The sequence below is a fragment of the Pristiophorus japonicus genome, chromosome 21, assembly GCF_044704955.1.
Source record: "Pristiophorus japonicus isolate sPriJap1 chromosome 21, sPriJap1.hap1, whole genome shotgun sequence".
In the NCBI taxonomy this organism is placed as follows: Eukaryota; Metazoa; Chordata; class Chondrichthyes; family Pristiophoridae; genus Pristiophorus; species Pristiophorus japonicus.
This window is the reverse complement of record NC_091997.1, coordinates 46514754-46538315: the sequence shown is the minus strand read 5'-3', so window position 1 is coordinate 46538315 and position 23562 is coordinate 46514754. Positions and strand designations below refer to the sequence as shown.

General features: G+C 50.9%; 1 protein-coding gene across 3 annotated transcripts in view; it reads right to left on the bottom strand.

Annotated features, from left to right (window-relative positions):
• Positions 1-21335, bottom strand: part of gosr2 (golgi SNAP receptor complex member 2) — a 94873-nt gene extending 73538 nt beyond the window's left edge. For 2 of the 3 annotated variants that reach the window (XM_070864081.1, XM_070864083.1), the window contains exon 1: positions 20860-21334. In XM_070864081.1, the coding sequence (XP_070720182.1) occupies positions 20860-20888 (29 nt within the window). In that variant the 5' untranslated portion in view covers positions 20889-21334. Of the gene's footprint in view, positions 1-20859 lie in introns of all 3 variants that reach the window. The other variant, XM_070864082.1, reaches the window with a different exon arrangement.
• Positions 21336-23562: the final 2227 nt, after the last annotated feature.

Genomic DNA, 23562 nt, shown 5'->3' with positions numbered 1-23562 from the left:
GGGGAGGGGGAGGGGAAGAAAGAGTGGGTGGGGAGGGGGGAGGGGAAGAAAGAGTGGGTGGGGAGGGGGAGGGGAAGAAAGAGTGGGTGGGGAGGGGGAGGGGGAGTAAGGGTGGGGAGGGGGAGGGGGAGTAAGAGTGGGGAGGGAGGGGGAGTAAGAGGGGGGAGGGGGGCGAGAGTGGGGGGAGGGGGGCGAGAGTGGGGGGAGGGGGGCGAGAGTGGGGGGAGGGGGGCGAGAGTGGGGGGAGGGGGGCGAGAGTGGGGGGAGGGGGGCGAGAGTGGGGGGAGGGGGGCGAGAGTGGGGGGAGGGGGCGAGAGTGGGGGGAGGGGGGCGAGAGTGGGGGGAGGGGGGCGAGAGTGGGGGGAGGGGGGCGAGAGTGGGGGGGCGGAGGGGGGGGCGAGAGTGGGGGGAGGGGGGCGAGAGTGGGGGGGGGGTGAGGGGCGAGAGTGGGGGAGGGGGGCGAGAGTGGGGGGGGGGGCGAGAGTGGGGGGAGGGGGGCGAGAGTGGGGAGAGGGGCGAGAGTGGGGGAGGGGGGCGAGAGTGGGGGGAGGGGGGCGAGAGTGGGGGGAGGGGGGCGAGAGTGGGGGGAGGGGGGCGAGAGTGGGGGGGAGGGGGGCGAGAGTGGGGGAGGGGGGCGAGAGTGGGGGGAGGGGGGCGAGAGTGGGGGGAGGGGGCGAGAGTGGGGGGAGGGGGGCGAGAGTGGGGGGAGGGGGGCGAGAGTGGGGGGAGGGGGCGAGAGTGGGGGGAGGGGGGCGAGAGTGGGGGGAGGGGGCGAGAGTGGGGGGAGGGGGGCGAGAGTGGGGGGAGGGGGGCGAGAGTGGGGGGAGGGGGGCGAGAGTGGGGGGAGGGGGGGCGAGAGTGGGGGGAGGGGGGCGAGAGTGGGGGGAGGGGGGCGAGAGTGGGGGGAGGGGGGCGAGAGTGGGGGGAGGGGGGCGAGAGTGGGGGGAGGGGGGCGAGAGTGGGGGAGGGGGGCGAGAGTGGGGGGAGGGGGGCGAGAGTGGGGGGAGGGGGGCGAGAGTGGGGGGAGGGGGGCGAGAGTGGGGGAGGGGGGCGAGAGTGGGGGGAGGGGGGCGAGAGTGGGGGGAGGGGGGCGAGAGTGGGGGGAGGGGGGCGAGAGTGGGGGGAGGGGGGCGAGAGTGGGGGGAGGGGGGCGAGAGTGGGGGGAGGGGGGCGAGAGTGGGGGGAGGGGGGCGAGAGTGGGGGGAGGGGGGCGAGAGTGGGGGAGGGGGGCGAGAGTGGGGGGAGGGGGGCGAGAGTGGGGGGAGGGGGGCGAGAGTGGGGGGAGGGGGGCGAGAGTGGGGGAGGGGGGCGAGAGTGGGGGGAGGGGGGCGAGAGTGGGGGGGAGGGGGGCGAGAGTGGGGGGAGGGGGGCGAGAGTGGGGGGAGGGGGGCGAGAGTGGGGGGAGGGGGGCGAGAGTGGGGGGAGGGGGGCGAGAGTGGGGGGAGGGGGGCGAGAGTGGGGGGAGGGGGGCGAGAGTGGGGGGAGGGGGGCGAGAGTGGGGGGAGGGGGGCGAGAGTGGGGGGAGGGGGGCGAGAGTGGGGGGAGGGGGGCGAGAGTGGGGGGAGGGGGGCGAGAGTGGGGGGAGGGGGGCGAGAGTGGGGGGAGGGGGGCGAGAGTGGGGGGAGGGGGGCGAGAGTGGGGGGAGGGGGGCGAGAGTGGGGGGAGGGGGGCGAGAGTGGGGGGAGGGGGGCGAGAGTGGGGGGAGGGGGGCGAGAGTGGGGGGAGGGGGGCGAGAGTGGGGGGGAGGGGGGCGAGAGTGGGGGGAGGGGGGCGAGAGTGGGGGGAGGGGGGCGAGAGTGGGGGGAGGGGGGCGAGAGTGGGGGGAGGGGGGCGAGAGTGGGGGGAGGGGGGCGAGAGTGGGGGGAGGGGGGCGAGAGTGGGGGGAGGGGGGCGAGAGTGGGGGGAGGGGGGCGAGAGTGGGGGGAGGGGGGCGAGAGTGGGGGGAGGGGGGCGAGAGTGGGGAGGGGGCGAGAGTGGGGGGAGGGGGGCGAGAGTGGGGGGAGGGGGGCGAGAGTGGGGGGAGGGGGGCGAGAGTGGGGGGAGGGGGGCGAGAGTGGGGGGAGGGGGGCGAGAGTGGGGGAGGGGGGCGAGAGTGGGGGAGGGGGCGAGAGTGGGGGGAGGGGGGCGAGAGTGGGGGGAGGGGGGCGAGAGTGGGGGGAGGGGGGCGAGAGTGGGGGGAGGGGGGCGAGAGTGGGGGAGGGGGGCGAGAGTGGGGGGAGGGGGGCGAGAGTGGGGGGAGGGGGGCGAGAGTGGGGGAGGGGGGCGAGAGTGGGGGGAGGGGGGCGAGAGTGGGGGGAGGGGGGCGAGAGTGGGGGGAGGGGGGCGAGAGTGGGGGGAGGGGGGCGAGAGTGGGGGGAGGGGGGCGAGAGTGGGGGGAGGGGGGCGAGAGTGGGGGGAGGGGGGCGAGAGTGGGGGGAGGGGGGCGAGAGTGGGGGGAGGGGGGCGAGAGTGGGGGGAGGGGGGCGAGAGTGGGGGAGGGGGGCGAGAGTGGGGGGAGGGGGGCGAGAGTGGGGGGAGGGGGGCGAGAGTGGGGGGAGGGGGGCGAGAGTGGGGGGAGGGGGGCGAGAGTGGGGGGAGGGGGGCGAGAGTGGGGGGAGGGGGGCGAGAGTGGGGGAGGGGGGCGAGAGTGGGGGGAGGGGGGCGAGAGTGGGGGAGGGGGGGCGAGAGTGGGGGGAGGGGGGCGAGAGTGGGGGGAGGGGGCGAGAGTGGGGGGAGGGGGGCGAGAGTGGGGGGAGGGGGGGCGAGAGTGGGGGGAGGGGGGCGAGAGTGGGGGAGGGGGGCGAGAGTGGGGGGAGGGGGGCGAGAGTGGGGGGAGGGGGGCGAGAGTGGGGGGAGGGGGGCGAGAGTGGGGGGAGGGGGGCGAGAGTGGGGGGAGGGGGCGAGAGTGGGGGGAGGGGGGCGAGAGTGGGGGGAGGGGGGCGAGAGTGGGGGAGGGGGGCGAGAGTGGGGGGAGGGGGGCGAGAGTGGGGGGAGGGGGGCGAGAGTGGGGGGAGGGGGGGCGAGAGTGGGGGGAGGGGGGCGAGAGTGGGGGGAGGGGGGCGAGAGTGGGGGGAGGGGGGCGAGAGTGGGGGGAGGGGGGCGAGAGAGTGGGGGGAGGGGGGCGAGAGTGGGGGGAGGGGGGCGAGAGTGGGGGGAGGGGGGCGAGAGTGGGGGGAGGGGGGCGAGAGTGGGGGGAGGGGGCGAGAGTGGGGGGAGGGGGGCGAGAGTGGGGGGAGGGGGGCGAGAGTGGGGGGAGGGGGGCGAGAGTGGGGGGAGGGGGGCGAGAGTGGGGGGAGGGGGGCGAGAGTGGGGGGAGGGGGGCGAGAGTGGGGGGAGGGGGGCGAGAGTGGGGGGAGGGGGGCGAGAGTGGGGGGAGGGGGGCGAGAGTGGGGGGAGGGGGGCGAGAGTGGGGGGAGGGGGGCGAGAGTGGGGGGAGGGGGGCGAGAGTGGGGGAGGGGGGCGAGAGTGGGGGAGGGGGGCGAGAGTGGGGGGAGGGGGGGCGAGAGTGGGGGGAGGGGGGCGAGAGTGGGGGGGAGGGGGGGCGAGAGTGGGGGGAGGGGGGCGAGAGTGGGGGGAGGGGGGCGAGAGTGGGGGGAGGGGGGCGAGAGTGGGGGGAGGGGGGGCGAGAGTGGGGGGAGGGGGGCGAGAGTGGGGGGAGGGGGGCGAGAGTGGGGGGAGGGGGGCGAGAGTGGGGGGAGGGGGGCGAGAGTGGGGGGAGGGGGGCGAGAGTGGGGGGAGGGGGCGAGAGTGGGGGGAGGGGGGCGAGAGTGGGGGGAGGGGGGCGAGAGTGGGGGGAGGGGGGCGAGAGTGGGGGGAGGGGGGCGAGAGTGGGGGGAGGGGGGCGAGAGTGGGGGGAGGGGGGCGAGAGTGGGGGGAGGGGGGCGAGAGTGGGGGGAGGGGGGCGAGAGTGGGGGGAGGGGGGCGAGAGTGGGGGGAGGGGGGCGAGAGTGGGGGGAGGGGGGCGAGAGTGGGGGGAGGGGGGCGAAAGTGGGGGGAGGGGGGCGAGAGTGGGGGGAGGGGGGCGAGAGTGGGGGGAGGGGGGCGAGAGTGGGGGGAGGGGGGCGAGAGTGGGGGGAGGGGGGCGAGAGTGGGGGGAGGGGGGCGAGAGTGGGGGGAGGGGGAGGGGAAGAGGAGGGGAGAGTGGGGGGGGGAAGAGGAGGGGAGAGTGGGGGGGGGGAAGAGGAGGGGAGAGTGGGGGGGGAAGAGACAGTGTAGAATTAGATAGCTATAGAGAGAGGATCAGAAAGTGATATTGCATGTTTCTTTTCTAAATACCATAAATGTACCAACTTACAAATCGGGACGTGGTTCACAACTCAGCACAAAGAGCAAATGAATGTGGAAATAAAGAGTAAACCTGATAAATCACCACCAAAAAAACAAAACGATACAGATCGAGCACGGGTCATGGAAACAGCTAGCGAAGTTGAACACGAGCGATCGTGAAGAAAATGTATGACAGGCCCGGGCGGAAGTACAGAAAAGGTCTGAGCTGATGAACAGCTTGCTCAAATCCATCCTTGTCAAGATTCCCCTTCGTCCCCACCGCAGGAAGGAGGAGGAACTAGCATTTCTTTTCTGCATCCAGAGTCAGCACTATTGTGGCAGTGGCTTCTGGCTGAACAGTATAAGGCAAGTGCGGAACACTCGTCGGAAAACTTCCTATAAACTGTACAGGAATTCTGTTCTATCCAAAATTAAAGCCTGAACTGCGACCTTGAATCTTCGAATCACAATTAAATAGAGAAATTGCTTTGCAGGAGACACAATGTAACATGGCTGTAAGAACAGCGTGCAACTGAGCCCTACACTGAGCCTGACAGAGCAGAAGACTCGATTCCTGGCCTGTGCAGTCAGCAATATGGCCGCTGAAAATAGTTTCAGTCCCACTGGGGAAGGGAAGCGAAAGCTATAAAACAGGCAGGGCCTCGCGATTGTGATCGCTGTCCAGGGACTGCTGCTGCCGAGTACAAGTGTGCACAGAGCGACGGGTGAAAACAGCATTGGCCTGAGCTGTGACCTCGTCCAGGGTCAAATAGCCTGTCCACACATATTGGTTCGGCTCACGTATGAAAGCTGCCTTTGGAGGAATAACGGTGCTGGCAGAACCAGCCCAGCAGGAGTCCCTGCTTTCAGGAGACGATAGGAGATTTTTCCTTTAAAAAAAAAAACAGGATAGCAATATGGCAGCTTCACAGCCGATGTACTGGCTCAGTTTAGTATTGGGGGAGAGATGAGACTAATTTTGGTGATAATTTACAGTAAAGAAAGTGAAGGAAGCCAACTAGGCCAGTGGCTTTGACAAACCAAGTCTCTGTTTTTCCAGAGCCAAGGTGAACCCCTTAGTAACACTTCCTTTTCTTCAGAGAGGAAAAAGGAAGTGTTGGCCTCCCAAAATTTCCATGAGGAATGGATTGAAGTCCTTGAATTGGAACACAAACCTCGCCCAAATGTAAAAAGCACTGGCCTGCTCATCTTCTCAATGGCAGAAATCGACCTGGATAGGGTTATCAACAGTCCTGTTAAATATGCTGGGATTGTTCCCAAGATAGTGGGAGGCTCGCAATTAGAAACTGCACGTGGAACTCCTGAAACTTTCAGCTAATTGCCACCAGCCCAGGTGAGATGAGGCTGCCCAGAGGGCACCACAAGAACAATCCTACTTATCTCTTCAGCTGCAATACATTAGGCAGAGAGCTCCTGGTTTATCGCCATGCTCACTGGCTCGGAGGCTGGGCAAATTTAATTGAACGCTTCACGTGTTGAGCAAGAAGACAGCCCAGCTCCCTTTTTGTCCCAAGTCTGGGAATTTTTACATAGAAACATAGAAACATAGAAAATAGGTGCAGGAGCAGGCCATTCAGCCCTTCTAGCCTGCACCGCCATTCAACGAGTTCATGGCTGAACATGAAACTTCAGTACCCACTTCCTGCTTTCACGCCATACCCCTTGATCCCCCGAGTAGTAAGGACTTCATCTAAATCCCTTTTGAATATATTTAGTGAATTGGCCTCAACTACTTCCTGTGGTAGAGAATTCCACAGGTTCACCACTCTCTGGTTGAAGAAGTTTCTCCTTATCTCGGTCCTAAATGGCTTACCCCTTATCCTTAGACTGTGACCCCTGGTTCTGGACTTCCCCAACATTGGGAACATTCTTCCTGCATCCAACCTGTCCAAACCCGTCAGAATTTTAAACGTTTCTATGAGGTCCCCTCTCACTCTTCTGAACTCCAGTGAATACAAGCCCAGTTGATTCAGTCTTTCTTGATAGGTCAGTCCCACCATCCCGGGAATCAGTCTGGTGAATCTTCGCTGCACTCCCTCAACAGCAAGTATGTCCTTCCTCAAGTTAGGAGACCAAAACTGTACACAATACTCCAGGTGTGGCCTCACCAAGGCCCTGTACAACTGTAGCAACACCTCCCTGCCCCTGTACTCAAATCCCCTCGCTATGAAGGCCAACATGCCATTTGCTTTCTTAACCGCCTGCTGTACCTGCATGCCAACCTTCAATGACTGATGTACCATGACACCCAGGTCTCGTTGCACCTTCCCTTTTCCTAATCTGTCACCATTCAGATAATAGTCTGTCTCTCTGTTTTTACCACCAAAGTGGATAACCTCACATTTATCCACATTATACTTCATCTGCCACGCATTTGCCCACTCACTTAAACTTTTACATTGGGTTTGTGTTCCAATTCAAGGACTTCAATCCATTCTTCATGGGAATTTGGGGAGGCCACCACTTCCTTTCTCCTCCTGAAGAAAAGGAAATTTTACCAAGGAGGACACCTTAGCTTTGGAAAAACAAAGACTTGAAGAAAAACTAAACGTACATTTTAAAAGTGCCATTCTGGCTGAATTCACAAGTAAAAGGTCAGAAGGCTATACCAGTCCACATGGAAGCGTATGTAACTCCAGCCACCTAATCATGAGAAAGATATTATGCCCTTGAGAGGTACCGAGGTAAGCAATAAATATGGTTCTGGGTAATAAATGTTATTTATGAAAAGGTTTACAACTTGCACTTATATAGCACCTTTAACATGAAAAATGTTCCAAAGCTCTCTCGAGAGGAAAAAATAGGAATATATAAAGATATGGATACTCAGCCATGGAAGGAGAGATTAGGAGCAGTAACCAAAAGCATGATCAAGACAGACTGAGAAGGTTCTTAATGTTGGAGAGGAGAGATGAAGTGGTTAGGGGAGAAAGTTCCAAATAAAGGGCAAATGGTGGAGCAAAGGAAATGAATGATACACAAAACGTCAGACTCAGAGGACCAACAGGTATGGGAAAAGATACAAGGCACAGATATACAACAACAACAACATGTATTTATATAGCGCTTTAACGTAGTAAAACAAATTTTAAGACAAAACAAATAACTTTGACACCAAGCCACATAAGAAGAAATTACGGCAGATGACCAAAAGCTTGGTCAAAGAGGTAGGTTTTAAGGAGTGTCTTAAAGGAGGAAAGAGAGGTAGAGAGGTGGAGAGGGAGGGAGTTTCAGAGCTTAGGGCCCAGGCAGATGAAGGCACGGCCACCGATGGTTGAGCAATTATCAGGGATGCTCAAGAGGGCAGAATTTGAGGAGTGCAGATACCTCGGGGGGTTATGAGGCTGAAGGAGGATTACAGAGATAGGGTGGGGTGAGGCTGTGGAGGGATCTGAGGACAGGGATGTTAAGTCTAATGCATTCAGGGACTTGGAACCAATGTAGGTCGACGAGGACGAGGCACGAGTGGGACTTAGCACAGGACCAGATATGGGCAGCTAAGCTTGAACTCTTTAAAAAGTAATCAAAATGATGTTTTGAAGACTATAAAGGGTATTTTTAAAGCTGATTCAGGCAATTTGTTCACTTGTGGTGTAAAATTCAAATGCAAGGCAGTACAAGGTAAAAATTAACTAGTGCTGAGTAATGAGCAAAATCAGAAATGTTTGCGCCAAGTTTGCTGAAGCAGATGTTATAAATGCTTGCTTGAGGCAAATAAGTGAATTGTTGAGGAGAGGAATTGAGGGGTTTGAAAAGGCAGCACACAAGTGAGGTTGCTCTGTTCCTGAAAGATCTTATGAAAGGCCATTTGGCCTTATTAGCTCATCCTTCCACAGATCATGTACAATTTGACTTATGAAACAAAAACAGAAAGTGCTGAAATACACAGCAGTTGCCAGTTGCACGTTTCCAGAATTTGCTGTACTTGTTTCCAATTTCTAGCTTTATTGGTTGTACAATTTGACTCAACATGGATTCGACCCAATCTAATATCCTGAAGGAGATAGTCGGTCATAGACAGAACTGCAAGATAATGAAACAATCCCTGCCCATATGCAGCGACATCTGGACAACATCTTGGCCTGGGCTGATCAATAGCAAGTAACATTTGCACAAGTACCAAGCAATGACTGTCTCAAGGAGAGAGCTTAACCACCTCCCCTTGATATTCAATGGAATTACCATGAAGTCCCACACCATCAACATCCTAGGGGTCACCAGGGTCCTGAAACTCAATTGCACCTTAAACATAAATGCTGCGGCTACGAGGGCAAGTCAGAGGCTAGGTATTCTGTGGTGAGTGGCTCACTTCCCGACTCCTCAAAGCCTCTCTACCATCTACAAGGCACTTCAGGAGGGGGATGGAATACTCCCCTCTTGCCTGGATGGCTGCAGCTCCAGCAACACTCAAGAAGCTCAACACCATCCAGGACAAAGCAGTCCGCTTGATCAGCAGCCAATCCACTAGTCGAAATATGCATCCCCTCCACTACTGGCGTACCTTATGCAGCAGTGTGTACTATCTGCACTGTAGCAATTCGTCCAGGCTTCTTCAGTAGCACCTCCCAATCCCGTGACCATAAACACTTAGGACAAGGGTAGCAGGTGCATGGGAATCCCATCATCTCCAAGTCACATGCCATCCCAACTTGAACATATAATCGCCGTTCCTTCATCGTCACCAAGTCAAAATCCTGAACTCCCAACCCAACAGCACTGTGGAAGTACCTTCACCACACGGACTGCAGTTATTCAAGGCAATGGGTCACTGCCACCCTCTCAAGGGCAACTAGGGATTACCAATAAATGCTGGCCTTGCCAGCAAATCAACAAGTGCCACTGACTTGTTGAGATGATGCAAGACAGAGAGATTCCCTTGGAATGTGCCCTTGCACTCAATCTGTTGAGACCAGAGAATATTTTTCTAGTCTCCCAAATACTGGCTTTACATTCATTTTTGGCATTGCTAAGGAAATTTTAAAAATAGCAGCATCAAGTCAAAATGGAAGTGATGTAATATTGTGCAAGCCATTTTAAGCATCCTGGCACCAGTGGTGCAACATTAGAGACAGAAAGTGAGCAAGTGGGAGGGATGGGAATTGTGAAATATCAACAGCATGAAATGCATAACTCAAAGTTTCGAGGCACAAGGGAATTATATCGTGATATAACAAGATTGTCATTTTTAGAACTCGCAGTTTCTTTGGTGTTCTACCCAAACACAGTGGATTTCATGTTGAGTCAGATTAGAAAATAAAGCCGCAGCATTTCCAAAGTTTGCCTCATTCCTTTGTAGATCTAACATGGCAATTCCCACTTTACAGTAAAAGCAGTTTTCAAAGGTAAAACAATGATTGGAATCCCACTTGCCTGTAGCTAGGCACACAATACGAAACTGACCAATAAAATCATAGAAATTAACGGCACAGATACCCACAATCTCCAGCTGAAGGGAGGCAACATCAGATGGATGATCTGGCATTATTTTTTATATAGTAAAGCAAACTGCTTCTTTAAATAGTTTCGGCTTGTTTCAAGCGGATTAACAGGTGCAGAAATGTTGCCATGATCTCACGTCATGATGCAATGATTCCACCGCTGGTCCATTATAGAAATAACCCAGTGTAGCCCACTGCTATTGACACAATACATGTCACACACCTACAGAACAACTGGTGACTGATGCATTACAGGTGTGCAACGTCCTAAATTGATTAGGGATCAGTCGGCTGTCTGCTGGATGATCCAAAACCAACAATGGATCCCGTACAGCTGCAACTCATTCATCAGCGACTTTCAGAGTTTCGGGGCAAGTACATGCATGATGCAAGACCGAAACCTAGGAGATATCAGTGCAGCAAAGTACAACAGAAGGCTACAGAGAATCCAATGGATAAAAGGGCTACACAGAGCTGGATTGCTTATGCCTGCTCCTCCGTGGAAAACAAACCCTTCACAGTGCTTCATTTTTGTACAGCTGAAAAATATTGCTGAAAGGGGAGGCAGTGCGTCCGTACAAATATCAGTTCTCACGCAGGTCAGGGCCTCCACGCTGCTCCCAGCCCGCTCACCTCCGCTTCTTCTATGGCCCCGACCTGCCGCTGGTGTTCTCATAAAAGGCCATAGGTGAGCAGTCCGGGAGCAGCATGGAGGAATACGACACCAGGGAGCAGCGCGAGCTGGTGCAGGAGGGTGACATCATCACAGTCCAGGTCAGTGATTGGAGCGTGGGCAGATACAGCAGGAGCGGCAAGAGACTGTGGAAGGGCGTGATCGAGGCCCAGGGGCAGCACGGACCAGCCCACACTGCGATACGTGTGCGCACTAGGTCCGGGCAGCAGTGCTGGTCTCCAGTTGTCTTGGGTAATCCTTGCCACTGGACTAAGACCTAGTTCTGTCAAGCCCAGGTAGTGGTTGGTGTGCAACGGCCACCCCACATTAAAAAATCCATGCACAGGCATCTTCCACCCTTCAACATGTAGTTCGGGTCCTTCATTCGAAACACCTGTGAACTCATCCTTTTTTGGCATGGAAGCAAGTCATCCTCGATACGAGGGACCGCACATGATGACAAATATCAGTGCAGCTGGGGTGATGCAGTGTATTAGACAGCACCTTGCATTCATATACCTTTAAAGATTTTTTTAAAATTCCAAGCAGGATGTGATTGACAGGAGAACGGACATTGAGCCAGAGAGAAATTAGAAAGGGTGGTCCAAACCATGGTCAAACAGCTGAGTTCTGAGTATGCTTTTAAAGGTGAAGAGAGAAGGCAAGAGGCAGTGGGGTTTGTGATTGAAGTAGCTGATGGCTCTACCACAAGTGGTGGGGCGAAGGTCAGGGGAGAGGCACTAGAGCGCAGAGTGCAGTCCAAAGGGAGAAGTGATACAGGGTTGGAGGAAGTTGCAGAGGTAGGCCGGAGCGAAGCTGTGGAAGAATTTGAAAACAAGGAGGATTTTAAACTTCATGCATTCAAAGGGGGTGAATATACGTTAGTGAGAATGGGGAGGTAATTGGAAAGTGGGATGTAGTGTCGAATAGGATAGAGCCTGCTGCAATTTGGAGTTTACAGAGTTTACAGAGGGTGGAAATCTGGCAAGGTGTACTTTAGGGATCATTGAGTCTGCAGGTGACAAATGCGTGAAGAGGAGATTCAGCGGCCGAGGGAATCAGGCATGAAATGTTGTGGAAGTGGATGCACGCAGTCCTGGTGATGGGGAGGATCTGGGGTTTGAAGCTCAGGTCTGGGTCAAACAGGACACCAAGGTTTGGTACCGTTGCTGATTTTGGGTTCACAAGCAGCAGACCGGTAAGATGAAATTCCGTTTAGAAATGAGAAATGCACAAAACTGTACTGAGCAGATACCAAATTGGCAATCCGGCTCCAAGAGGCCACAGGACACCTGGTGCAGAAAGTGAGAAAATGCTATTAAAATGAGGGGTGCTGACTCAGGCTTGGCCAGACTAGAAGGACCTTTACTTCTAACTATCATATGCCTGGGAGAGTCGGATTCAGATACCAGACAGCCAAAATGGAAAATGTTCCATTCTAAGGTACTATAGGTTGAACCTTCCTTATCCGGGAGTCTCACCCCTCGTCTGGCACCATTCCCAGCCGCTCTGACGTGAACAAATTGAAGTCCTTCCTCGCTGCCGACTCCCGCAAAACCCCACGATCTCTTTCCCGCGCTCTCAGCCCCAAGCCAGCCAGCCCCGATATCCCCTTGCTCAGTACCTGTACCATCCAATTTAACGTGATCTCCCCTCGTCCGGCAAAATCCCTTATCTGGCACAGGCTAACGTCCCGAGGGTGCCAGATAAGAGGGGTTCAATCTGTACCATCCTTCACCCAAAGTAAGAGAAATTTTGCAACCAACTCCATCAGGAATATAACAATTCTCACTATGATTGTAAACTGCTATTTCAATCTGGAGACATTTGCATTATTGCAGAGTTTACAAACCAGACAACTAGGTTTATAGTTTGAACAAACAGCTGTAAATGCTGAGAGGCTCTTTCCCCTGGCTGGAGAGTCTAGAACTAGGGGCATAGTCTCAGGATAAGGGATCGGCCATTTAAGACTGAGATGAGGAGAAATTTCTTCAGAAGTTGTGAATCTTTGGAATTCTCTACCCAGAGGACTGTGGATGCTCAGTCATTGAGTATATTCAAGACAGAGATCAATAGATTTTTGGATATAAAGGAATCAAGTAGTATGGGGATAGGGTGGGAAGGTAGAAGATCAGCTTATTAAATCGCGGAGCAGGCTCAAAGAGCCAAATAGCCGACTCCTGCTCCTATTTCTTACGTTTTTATCGGCAATCAAGACGTTCCTTTTATTTTCATTCCTGAAAGTGCAGATATCCAGAAATTACACGTGAATTTACAAATTTCAAAATACTAACAGATTTGAACGCCACTGCAATATTTTTGGAACTTAGTTTTTCAGTCACAACTCATTTAACATAGTATCAAACGAAATAAAAGTTTCCCCCTATATCTGCAATGAGATAAAACTGCAATACGAATCACATGTTGCAACAGCACTGCTGGTTGTGTCCTGTAACATAGTGGCATTCATTTCTCTGCAGGGAACTGATGAATTAACCCCCACTACTGGTTTGAGGAACTGGTATTCCATTCATATTGCGGAACCACTGCGGAAGTCGTTCAGCTACATGAACCAATTGTCTGTTTTCCAAATTTACCTGGTTTACAGTACAGGCAGATTTATAGACTTGCGACAACAGAAAACACTTCATTAGCATCTGTAATGAGAATAACAGCAACAACTTGCATTTATAGAGCACCTTTAATTTGGGAAAATATACCAAGGCACTTCACAGGAGCGTAATCAGACAAAAAATTTTAAAAGAGCCAAAAAAATAATAGCACAGGTAACCAAGAGCTTGGTCGAAGAGATAAGTTTCAATGAGGGTCTTAAAGGAAATGAGCAAGGTGGAGAGTTTAGGGAGTGAATTCCAGAGCTTAGAACCGAGACGGCTGAAGGCATGTCCGCCAATGATGAGGCGAAGGAAGTGGAGGGATGTACACGAGGCCAGAGTTGGAGGAGCACAGAGTTCTTGAAGGGCTTACGGAGAATATACGGCACAGAAAAAGGCCTTTCGGCCCAATCAATCCGTTTATGCTCCACTCGAGCCGCCTCCCGTCTTTCCTCATATAAAGCTATCAGCATAACCCTCTATTCCCTTCTCCCTCATATGCGTGTCTTAAATGCATCGATACTATTTCGCTTCAACCACTTCCTGTGGTAGCGAATTCCACATTCTCACCACTCTTTGGGTAAAGAAGTTTCTTCTGAATTCCTATGGAAATCCTTGGTTACTATCTTATATTGATGGCCTCTATTTATGGTCTTCCCCACAAGTAGAAACATTCTCTCTGTATTCACTCTATCAAAACCTTTCATAATTTTAAAGACCTCTATTAGGTCACCCCTCAGCCTTCTTTTTTCAAGAGAAGAGAGACTTAGCCTGTTCATCCTGGAGTATTGTGTACAGTTTTGGTCTCCTTACCCAAGAAAGGATATACTTGCCATTGAGGAAGTGCAACAAAGGTTCACCAGACTGATTCCTGGGATGGGGGGATTGTCCTATGAGGAGAGATTGAGTAGACTAGGCCTATATTCTCTAGAGTTTAGAAGAATGAGAGGTGATCTCATTGAAACATACAAAGTTTTTACAGGACTTGACGGGGTAGATGCAGGGAGGATGTTTCCTCTGGCTGGGAAGTCTCGAACCAGGGGTCACAGTCTCAGAATAATGGGTCGGTCATTTAGGACTGAGATGAGGAGAAACTTCTTCACTCAAGAGGGTGGTGAATCTTTGGAATTCTCCACCCCAGAGGGCTATGAAGGCTCAGTCTTTGAGTATATTCAAGACAGAGATCGATAGATTTTTGGATATTAAGGGAATCAAGAGATATCGGGACAGTGCAGGAAAGTGGAGTTGAGGTTGAAGATCAGCCATGATCTCATTGAATGGCGGAGCAGGCTTGAGGGGTCGAATGGCTCCTAATTCTTATGTTTCCTGATATGTATACCCTCGCATTTCTGATATCATCCTTGTAAATCTTCTCTGCACCCTATCCAGTGCCTATATAATTCTTTTTATAATATGGCGACCAGAATGTATGCAGTACTCTAAGTGTGGTCTAACCAAGGTTCGATACAGGTTTAGCATAACTTCCCTACTTTTCTATTCTGTACCTCTAGAAATAAACCCTAGTGCTTGGTTTGCTTTTATTACGTGCTTCCTAACCTTCTGTCGCAACTTTTAGTGATTTGTGTACTTGTACTCCGAGATCCCTTTGTTCCTCTACCCCACCTAGACTCACACCCTCCAAGTAATAAGTGACCTCCCTATTCTTCCTACCGAAATGTGATACCTCACATTTATCTGTGTTGAACTTCATTTGCCAATTATATGCCCATTCTGCAAGTTAATTAATGTCCTCCTGTGATACCTCACATTTATCTGTGTTGAACTTCATTTGCCAATTATATGCCCATTCTGCAAGTTAATTAATGTCCTCCTGTAATTTGTTACAGTCCTCCTCAGTATCAACAATTTGGTGACATCTGCAAATTTAGAAATTGTGTTTTTGATTCCAAAGTCTAAATTGTTCATGTAAATTGTGAACAACTGTGGTCTCAGCACTGACCCACTGTGAATAGCTACCTTTTATCCCTACTCTCTGCTTCTGTTTTGAAGCCGGCTAGCTATCCATTCTGCTACTTGTCCTCTGTCTCCGCATTCTCTGACCTTGTTCATCAGTCTATTCTGAGGTACCTTATTGAAGGCCTTTTTAAAATCTAGATACATTACATCTACTACATTACCATTGTCTACTCTCTCTGTTATCTCTTCAAAAAGTTCAATGAAGCTGGACAAGCAAGACTTTTCCTTTTGAAATCCATACGGACTATTCATTATTATACTTTTCATTTCTAGATGTTCTTCTATTTTTTCCTTTAGTAAGGATTCCATTATTTTTCCTACACCGATGTTAAGCTGACTGGTCTATAATTCCCTGGTCATGTTCCATCCCCCTTCTTAAATATAGGCGCTACATTAGCTATCCGCCAGTCCTCTGGGACTACACCTCTTTCTAACGAATTATTAAATATGTGTAGTAAGGCCACTGCTATCTCTTCCCTAAATTCCTTTAAAATGCATGGATGCAATCCATCCGGACCAGGCGGTTTATCCTCTTTGAGGTTGATTAGTTTATTTCATATATTCCTTTTTTTTTTATTTTAAATGTACTTTTCTCATTACTAATCTCATCATCCAATGTCATGTCCACCTGTTCTATCTCCCTGGTAAAGACTGAAGCAAAATAATGATCTAATATTTGTGCCATCTATCATCACCTGTGGTATTATCCTGTCTATCCCTTAACGGCCCTATTCCCATCCCAACCTTCCTTTTTTTTTTATTGATGTGCTTGTAAAATATTTTACTATTTTGTTTTATGTTCCTTGATAGCATCTGTGGTTGGGAAAAAGTTGGAGTCCATTATTAAAGAAGCAGTAGCAGGACATTTGGAAAAGCAAAATTCGGTCAGGCAGAGTCAGCATGGATTTATGAAGGGGAAGTCATGTTTGACAAATTTGCTGGAATTCTTTGAGGATGTAACAAACAGGGTGGATAAAGGGGAACCAGTGGATGTGGTATATTTGGATTTCCAGAAGACATTTGACAAGGTGACACATAAAAGGTTACTGCACAAGATAAAAGTTCACGGGGTTGGGGGTAATATATTAGCATGGATAGAGGATTGGCTAACTAACAGAGATCAGAGAGTCGGATTAAATGGTTCATTCTCTGGTTGGCAACCAGTAACTAGTGGGGTGCCGCAGGGATCAGTGCTGGGACCCCAACTATTTACAATCTATATTAACGACTTGGAAGAAGGGACTGAGTGTAATGTAGCCAATTTTACTGACGATACAAAGATGAGGAGGACATTAAAAAATCTGCAAAAGGACATAGACAGGCTAAGTGAGTGGGCAAACATTTGGCAAATGGGGTATAATGTCGGAAAGTGCACTTTGGCAGAAAAAAATCAAAGAGAAGTTATTATTTAAATGGAGAAAGATTGCAAAGTGCCGCAGTACAGCGGGACCTGGGGGTACTTGTGCATGAAACATAAAAGGATAGTATGCAGGTAGAGCAAGTGATCAGGAAGGCTACTGGTATCTTGGCCTTTATTGCAAAGGGGATGGAGTATAAAAGCAGGGAAGTCTTGCTACAGCTATATAAGGTATTGGTGAGGCCACACCTGGAATACTGCGTGCAATTTTGGTTTCCATATTTACGAAAGGGTATACTTGCTTTGGAGGCAGTTCAGAGAAGGTTCACTAGGTTAATTCCAGAGATGAGGGGGTTGACTTATGAGGAAAGGTTGAGTAGGTTGGACCTCTACTCATTGGAATTCAGAAGAATGAGAGGTGATCTTATCGAAATGTATAAGATTATGAGGGGGCTTGACAAGGTGGATGCAGAGAGGATGTTTCCACTGATGGGGAAGACTAGAACTAGAGGGCATGATCTTAGAATTAAGGGGTCGCCCATTTAAAACAGCGATGAGGAGAAATTTCTTCTCTCAGAGGGTGATAAATCTGTGGAATTCGCTGCCTCAGAGAGTTGTGGAAGTTGGGACATTGAATAAATTTAAAACAGAAATAGACAGTTTCTTAAACGATAAGGGGATAAGGGTCATGGGGAACGGGCGGGGAAGTGGAGCCGAGTCCATGATCAGATCAGCCATGATCTTATTAAATGGCGGAGCAGGCTCGAGGGGCCGTATGGCCTATTCCTGTTCCTATTTCTTATGTTCTTATAATTTAATTTCATAGTTCCTCTTTGCCTTTCTAATTGATTTTTTGACTTCTCTCCTAATCTTTTCGTATTCTCCCTTAACATGCATTCCCCTGCTGTCTATGTACTTAATGTAATGTACTTCTTTCCTTACCCCCAATTGTTCCCTTATGGCTTTATTCATCCATGGAGTCTCATTAGTTTTTATTCTTTAGCGGAATATATTGTTCGTGCACTCTGTTGAACATCATTTTAAATGTTTCCCATTGCTGCTCTACATCGTTTTTTGCCAATATTGTTGCCCATTTTAGTTTCCCAAGTTCTCGTCTCAGCCCCTCATAATCAAGCTTTTCTCCAATCTATTACCATGGTTTTTGTCATACTTATGGTCCTTCTCAATTATCATATTAAAGCGTAGTATTATATTATGGTCACTATTGCCTAGATATTCCCCTACTTTTACTTCTCTTATCTGCTCTGGTTCATTCCCCATTACTAGCTTCAATAGTGAATCCTCCCTTGTTGGGCTGTTTACATACTGGTTTAGAAAGGAGTCATAGAGACATTGTAGGAACTCCATTCTATTATCCCCTTTACCTACCTCTCTGTCCAATTAATATCAGGGTAGTTGAAACCCCAATGATTATTATTCTATGTTTTTTACTAATTTCCCTAATTTGTCTGCATATTTCTGCCTCCACCTCCCTTCCACTATTAGGTGGTCTGTTGACTACATCTATTAATGTGATTGATCCTTTATTATATTATATCTCTATTCATACGGATTCTATTTTTGAATTGATGATAGCTGCATCACTTTTTTCTGCAATGTTTAATTCCCAGTCCTGATTTTTCTGTAGCCATCTCTCAGTAATCCTTATGTCTGATTCCTCACAATGCATGATTGCCTCCAGCTCCCCTGTTTTGCACACAGATATTGTGTACATTACTGTACAGACAGTTTCACTCATTTTTTATAGGATTTCCTCTCACTTTATGTCTAACCATCTTTTTAGACGTCTGTTCTATAACTCATTTATTCCCTTGCCAAAAATGTCCTATCTTACGTTAATCTTTCCTATGTTCTCTTTTCATGTTTTATTTATATGTAGGCTGGTTACATTTCTTGTAGATCCCTCCCCTCCATCTTACTAGTTTAAAGCCTTTGCCACCTCCTCATTTACCCTTTCCGCTAGGACACGGGTCCCATCCCGGTTCAGATGAAGCCTATCCCATCGGTACAACTCTTTCCTGTCCCAGTACTAGTGCCAGTGTCCTATGAAAAGGAGCTCCTCTTTCCCACACCAGCCCTTTAGTCACGAGTCAATTCTCCTGGTCTGTCTGCTTCTATACCAATTTGCACATGGCTCGAGCAATAATCCAGAGATTATTACTCTTGAGGTCCTGCTATTTAATTTAGAGCCTGACTCCTGACCTCCTCCCTGTTCCTACCTATGTCATTTGTTCTAGCATGGACCACGACAAGTGCATTTACCCCCCTCCCTTTCCAAGTTCTTCTCCAGCCGTCGTGAAATATCCCTTATCCTGGCACCAGGCAGGCAAGATTTGCATTCTTGGATGCAGCGGAGGCCATCGATCCCCCTAATTATAGAGTCCCCTATCACTACTACATTTCTATTCTGCTCTTTCCCCCTTGGACAGCCTTCAGAGCCACAGTAACTTGATCTGCATTGTGGCTGTCCTCCCTACAGTCTTTCTCCTTGTACCTCACAGGGAGTGAGTACATTATACCTGTTGGACAGGACCAGTGTCTGTGGAACCCCCTTCTCAACCTCGCCTAAATTCCCGCTATCCGGTTCCCCAACAGTCACATCCTCCCCTTCCTGAACCTATGCTTTCCTCTGGAGTTTGACTGTATTCTGGATAAAACTGTCCAGAAATCCCTCCCCCTCCCTTATGTGTCGGAGTGTCCCCAATTCGCACTCCAGCTCAAGGACTCTGAGGCTGGATGAGGTCAACATGATAGGGAGATGCCATTGAGGGATTTGAGAAATTAAAAATCGAGGCTTTGGTGGACCAGGAACCAATGTAGCTCAGTGAGCAGAGGGGTGACGGGTGAACAGGACTTGGTGCAGGTGAGGATAGAGCAGCAGAGTTTTAAATGAGCTCAAGTTTATGAAGGGTGGGAAAGAGGAAGCCAGCCAGGTGTGCACTGGAATAGTTAAGTCTGGAAGTCAAGCATGGATGAGGAGTTCATCAACAGATGGTCTGGAAGGAGGAAGAAAAGACATGTGATACTACAGAAGTAGGTGGTTTTGGTGATGGAGCGGATAAGGTGTCGGAAGCTCAGATCAGAGTCCAATAGGAAGCCAAGTTTGTGAAAAGTTGTGTTTCAGCCAGATAGTGTCCAAGCAATGGGGATGAAATTGGCGGCTAGGGAACAATGGCAAGAAATTGGAGTAAATTTCAGTTCATCCCAGGACTGGATGATTGACAACACAGACCCATTGGCTGGATCAAGGGTGGTGATGGAGAGATAGAGCTGCGTGTCATCAGTGTACAAGTAAAACCTGGCACTGGGTCTTCAGATGACGGAGCCTTACGGCTAAAGGGATCAGAGGGTATGGAGAGAAAGCAGGAATGGGGTACTGAAGTTGCATGATCAGCCATGATCATATTGAATGGTGGTGCAGGTTCGAAGGGCCGAATGACCTACTCCTGCACCTATTTTCTATGTTTTCTATGTTACAGGGGTCGATGAGAAGCAGGACAGCACCATTGAGGAACTGATAGCACACAAGCATTCTTACTGAAGAATTCTGGTCGGCCATGACTCAGTTGGTAGTACTCTCACCTCTGAGTCAGAAGGATGTGGGTTCAAGTCGCTCTCTAGGGACTTGAGTAAATATATCTGGTCTGACTCTCCAGTTTAGTGCTGAGGGAGTGCTGCACTGTCAGAGATGCAGTCTTTCGGATAAGACATTAAACAGAGGACCCATCTGCTCTCTAAGGTGGACTACATTTCAAAAGTAAAACGCTTTAGGACATCCTTAAGTCACGAAAGGCACTATATAAATGCAAGTCTGTCTTTTTGTACTCTTAAGCACTTTTTGCTTTTGAGTGTGAGGTGGGGGAAGAGAAAATTACATAGCTAGTCTATATGGGTGGCCAAAAACAAAATGGCAGTTCCATATTTTGGTGGGCTCTTGGCATCACCTACTTGCCAAGCAACCGGAGGCATCGACAGTAGCCCAGGAAAAATCAGTAGCTGTGCTCCTTCGCACCCTCTCAAAAAGGGGGAATAAATACATTAATAGGGATGTTTAACCCCAAAATAAAATCACAATTGTAGCAGAGCCCAGAAATCATAGAATCTTACAGCATGGAAGGAGGCCATTTGGCCCATCATGCCTGTGCCGGCTCTTTGAAAGTGAAAGACTTGCATTTCTATAGCGCCTTTCACAACCACTGGCCGTCTCAAAGCGCTTTACAGCCAATTAAGTACTTTGAGTGCAGTAGAATTATCCAATTAGTCCCACTTTCCCCCAGACCCCAGCAATTTTCTTTTTACACAAAAACATAGAAATAGGAATAGGCCATTTGGCCCCTCGAGCCTGCTCCGCCATTCAATGAGATCCTGGCTGGTCTGATCCTGGACTCAGCTCCACTTCCCCATTTCCTTTTCAAGTATCTTTGACAGTTACTGAATCAGGCCGAGTTCCCGCAGGAGCCTGCTGCCGGGGGGAGTGCGCAGGCCCGGGCCTCCCCCTCAGCGCCCCACACTTACTTATTGGTCTGGTGGTAGAGCGTCTCCATGCTGGGCCGGGCCTGTCCCGGTAACTCAGGCCGCGGGCTCGGGCCTGTTCTGTGTCTCGGGGCTCGGTAGCTGAGGCCGGGGCCTGTCCCGGGGCCCGGGCTGTCTCTGTAGCCGGTAATCCCTGGCTGTCAGTGCCGACTCTCTCCCTCTCCCCTCTCCCTTTCTCAGCAACACGTCACCAGCCGCTCCCTCAGGACCCGGCCCGCCGACCGCCGCACAGTAATCCCCCCCCCAGCCGGGCCGCCACTCTCTCTCAATCTTTTATTTTTTTTTGCCTGTGCCCGTCTGATATTTTTGATGAATTCTCCAGAGCCCACCGGCAGCGGCGGCAGATAGAGCGTATTCCGCCGGCCGTGGAACAGGCGCCTCCCGGTCCTCCCGCTCCGGGTTCCACACCTGCCAACGCGTCAGCTCACTGCCACCCTGCCAGCCCCTGCTCCGCTCACACTGTCTCTATATATATATATATATATATGTGTGTGTGTGTGTGTGCTGCCCTGTTACTTTGCGAGCTGCATTCATTGTAATGTGCATCCATATAATAATGAATACATAAGTACAATAGTACATTTGTATTGCTCAGCTCCACAACACAGGCCTGATTGGGAGAAATTGCCCAAAAGATTGCAGAGCGATGTGATCGGCAACACTGCGATATGTGCACGCACTAGTTCTGTGCAGCAGAGCTTGGTCTCCAGTTGTCTTGGTTAACCCTTGCCACTGGACCAAGACCTAGCTCTGTCAAGCCCGTGTGGTGGCTGGTGTGCAACCCCACGTTAAAAGAATGCACGCACAGGCATCTTCCACCCTTCAACATGTAGTTCGGGACCTGGAATATTAAGTCCTTCATTCAAACATCTGTGAACTCATCCCTTTTTGGCATTGAAGCGGGCCATCCTCGATACGAGGGACTGCCTATGATGAGTAAAATCAAATCTTTATCACTTTTAGGCATAACTCTACCAGAAGCAATGGCACAAAAAGCAAAATGCTGCCAAGTCTGGAAATTTGAAATAGGAACAACTTCTAATTAATATAGCGTCTTTTGCATAGTAAAACATCCCAAGACACTTCGCAGGACTGTTTTAAGACAAAACAAATACATTTTGACACCAAGCCACATAGAAGAAATTAGCACAGTTGACCAAAAGCTTGATGGGTGAGCGGGATTTGGTGCGAGTTAGGACCTCGGCTGCCGAGTTTTGGATGAGCTCAAGTTTACGTAGGGTAGAATGTAGGAGGCCAGCCAGGAGTGTGTTGGAGTAGTCAAGTCTAGAGGTAACAAAGGCAAGGATGAGTTTTTTTTTAAATGATGCAAACACTCAGAAGTCCAGGCAGCATATCTGGAGAGGCAAACAGAGTTAATGTTTCAGGTCGATGACCTTTCATCAGAACTGGTTTATGATGTTCTTATAAAAGGTCATCGACCTGGAATATTAACACTGTTAATACAGTTTCTCTCTCCATAAATAAAAAAATATCTTTATTAAACCCTAGATATCGCAGTTAATCAACAACAACTTGTATTTATATAGAGTCTTTAACAAAGTAAAACATCCCAAGGTGCTTCACAGGAGTATTGTAAGGCAAAAATAATTTGAAAATGAGCCACATAAGGAGAAATTAGTGCAGGTTGGTCAATGAGGAGCGTCTTAAAGGAGGAGAGAGATGCAGAGAGGTTTAGGCAGGGAATTCCAGAGCTTGGGTCCTCGGCAACAGAAGGCACAATCACCAATGGTTGAGCAATTAAAATCAGGGATGCTCAAGAGGCCAGAATTAGAGGAGCGCAGATATCTTGGGGGATTGTAGGGCTGGAGGAGATTACAGGAGCGAGGTCATGGAGGAATTTGAAATCAAGGATGAGAATTTTGAAATCGAGGCGTTGCTTAACCGGAAGCCAATATAGGTCAGCGAGCACATGGGTGATGGATGAGCGGGACTTGGTGCGAGTTAGGACACGGGCAGCCGAGTTTTGGATGACCTTAAGTTTACATAGGGTAGAATGTGGGAGGCCAGCCATGAGTGCAATGGAATAGTCAACACACACACATACAATAACAACTTGCATTTGTATAGTGCCTTTAACGTAGTAAAATGTTCCATTGTGCTCCACAGGAGTGTTATAAAATAAAATTTGACACCGAGCCGCGTGGGAGATAATGGCCAGGTTTTTGCGGGCAGGAGTAAACAAATGGTGCCAGCTGTTCCTTACACTTACACTTTTCCTACATCGAGAACACCATCGCAGGTCGGGGCTATAAATAGAGCTGGAGCGCCGAGTCCTGGAACATTGTGGGCCGCCCCGACCTGCGAGAGAACATCTCCGCAGGTCGGGGCTATAAAAAGAGCTGGAGCAGGCCACTGCAGCTTCCAGCGCGAGTTGCTCCAAGTGTGCGACGGCTTCAAGGTAGGCGACTGGCTGACATCATCAGGATCCAGGTCGCCGTTTGGAGCGTGGGCAGGAGCATTGGTTGGGCCCGGGTAACGCAGAGGAGCGGGAAGGTTGTGGTGGACTTGTGACGAGTGATCAGGGCAGAGGAGTGATGAGGGATGGTGCAGAGATGCGACGGGAGATCGTGGAAGAGGTGCGGCGAGTGTTTTTGTGGTGGAGGAGCGGCGAGAGATCATGGTGGAGATGCGGCGAATGTGGGTACAGGGCCTAGAAGAGCCGAG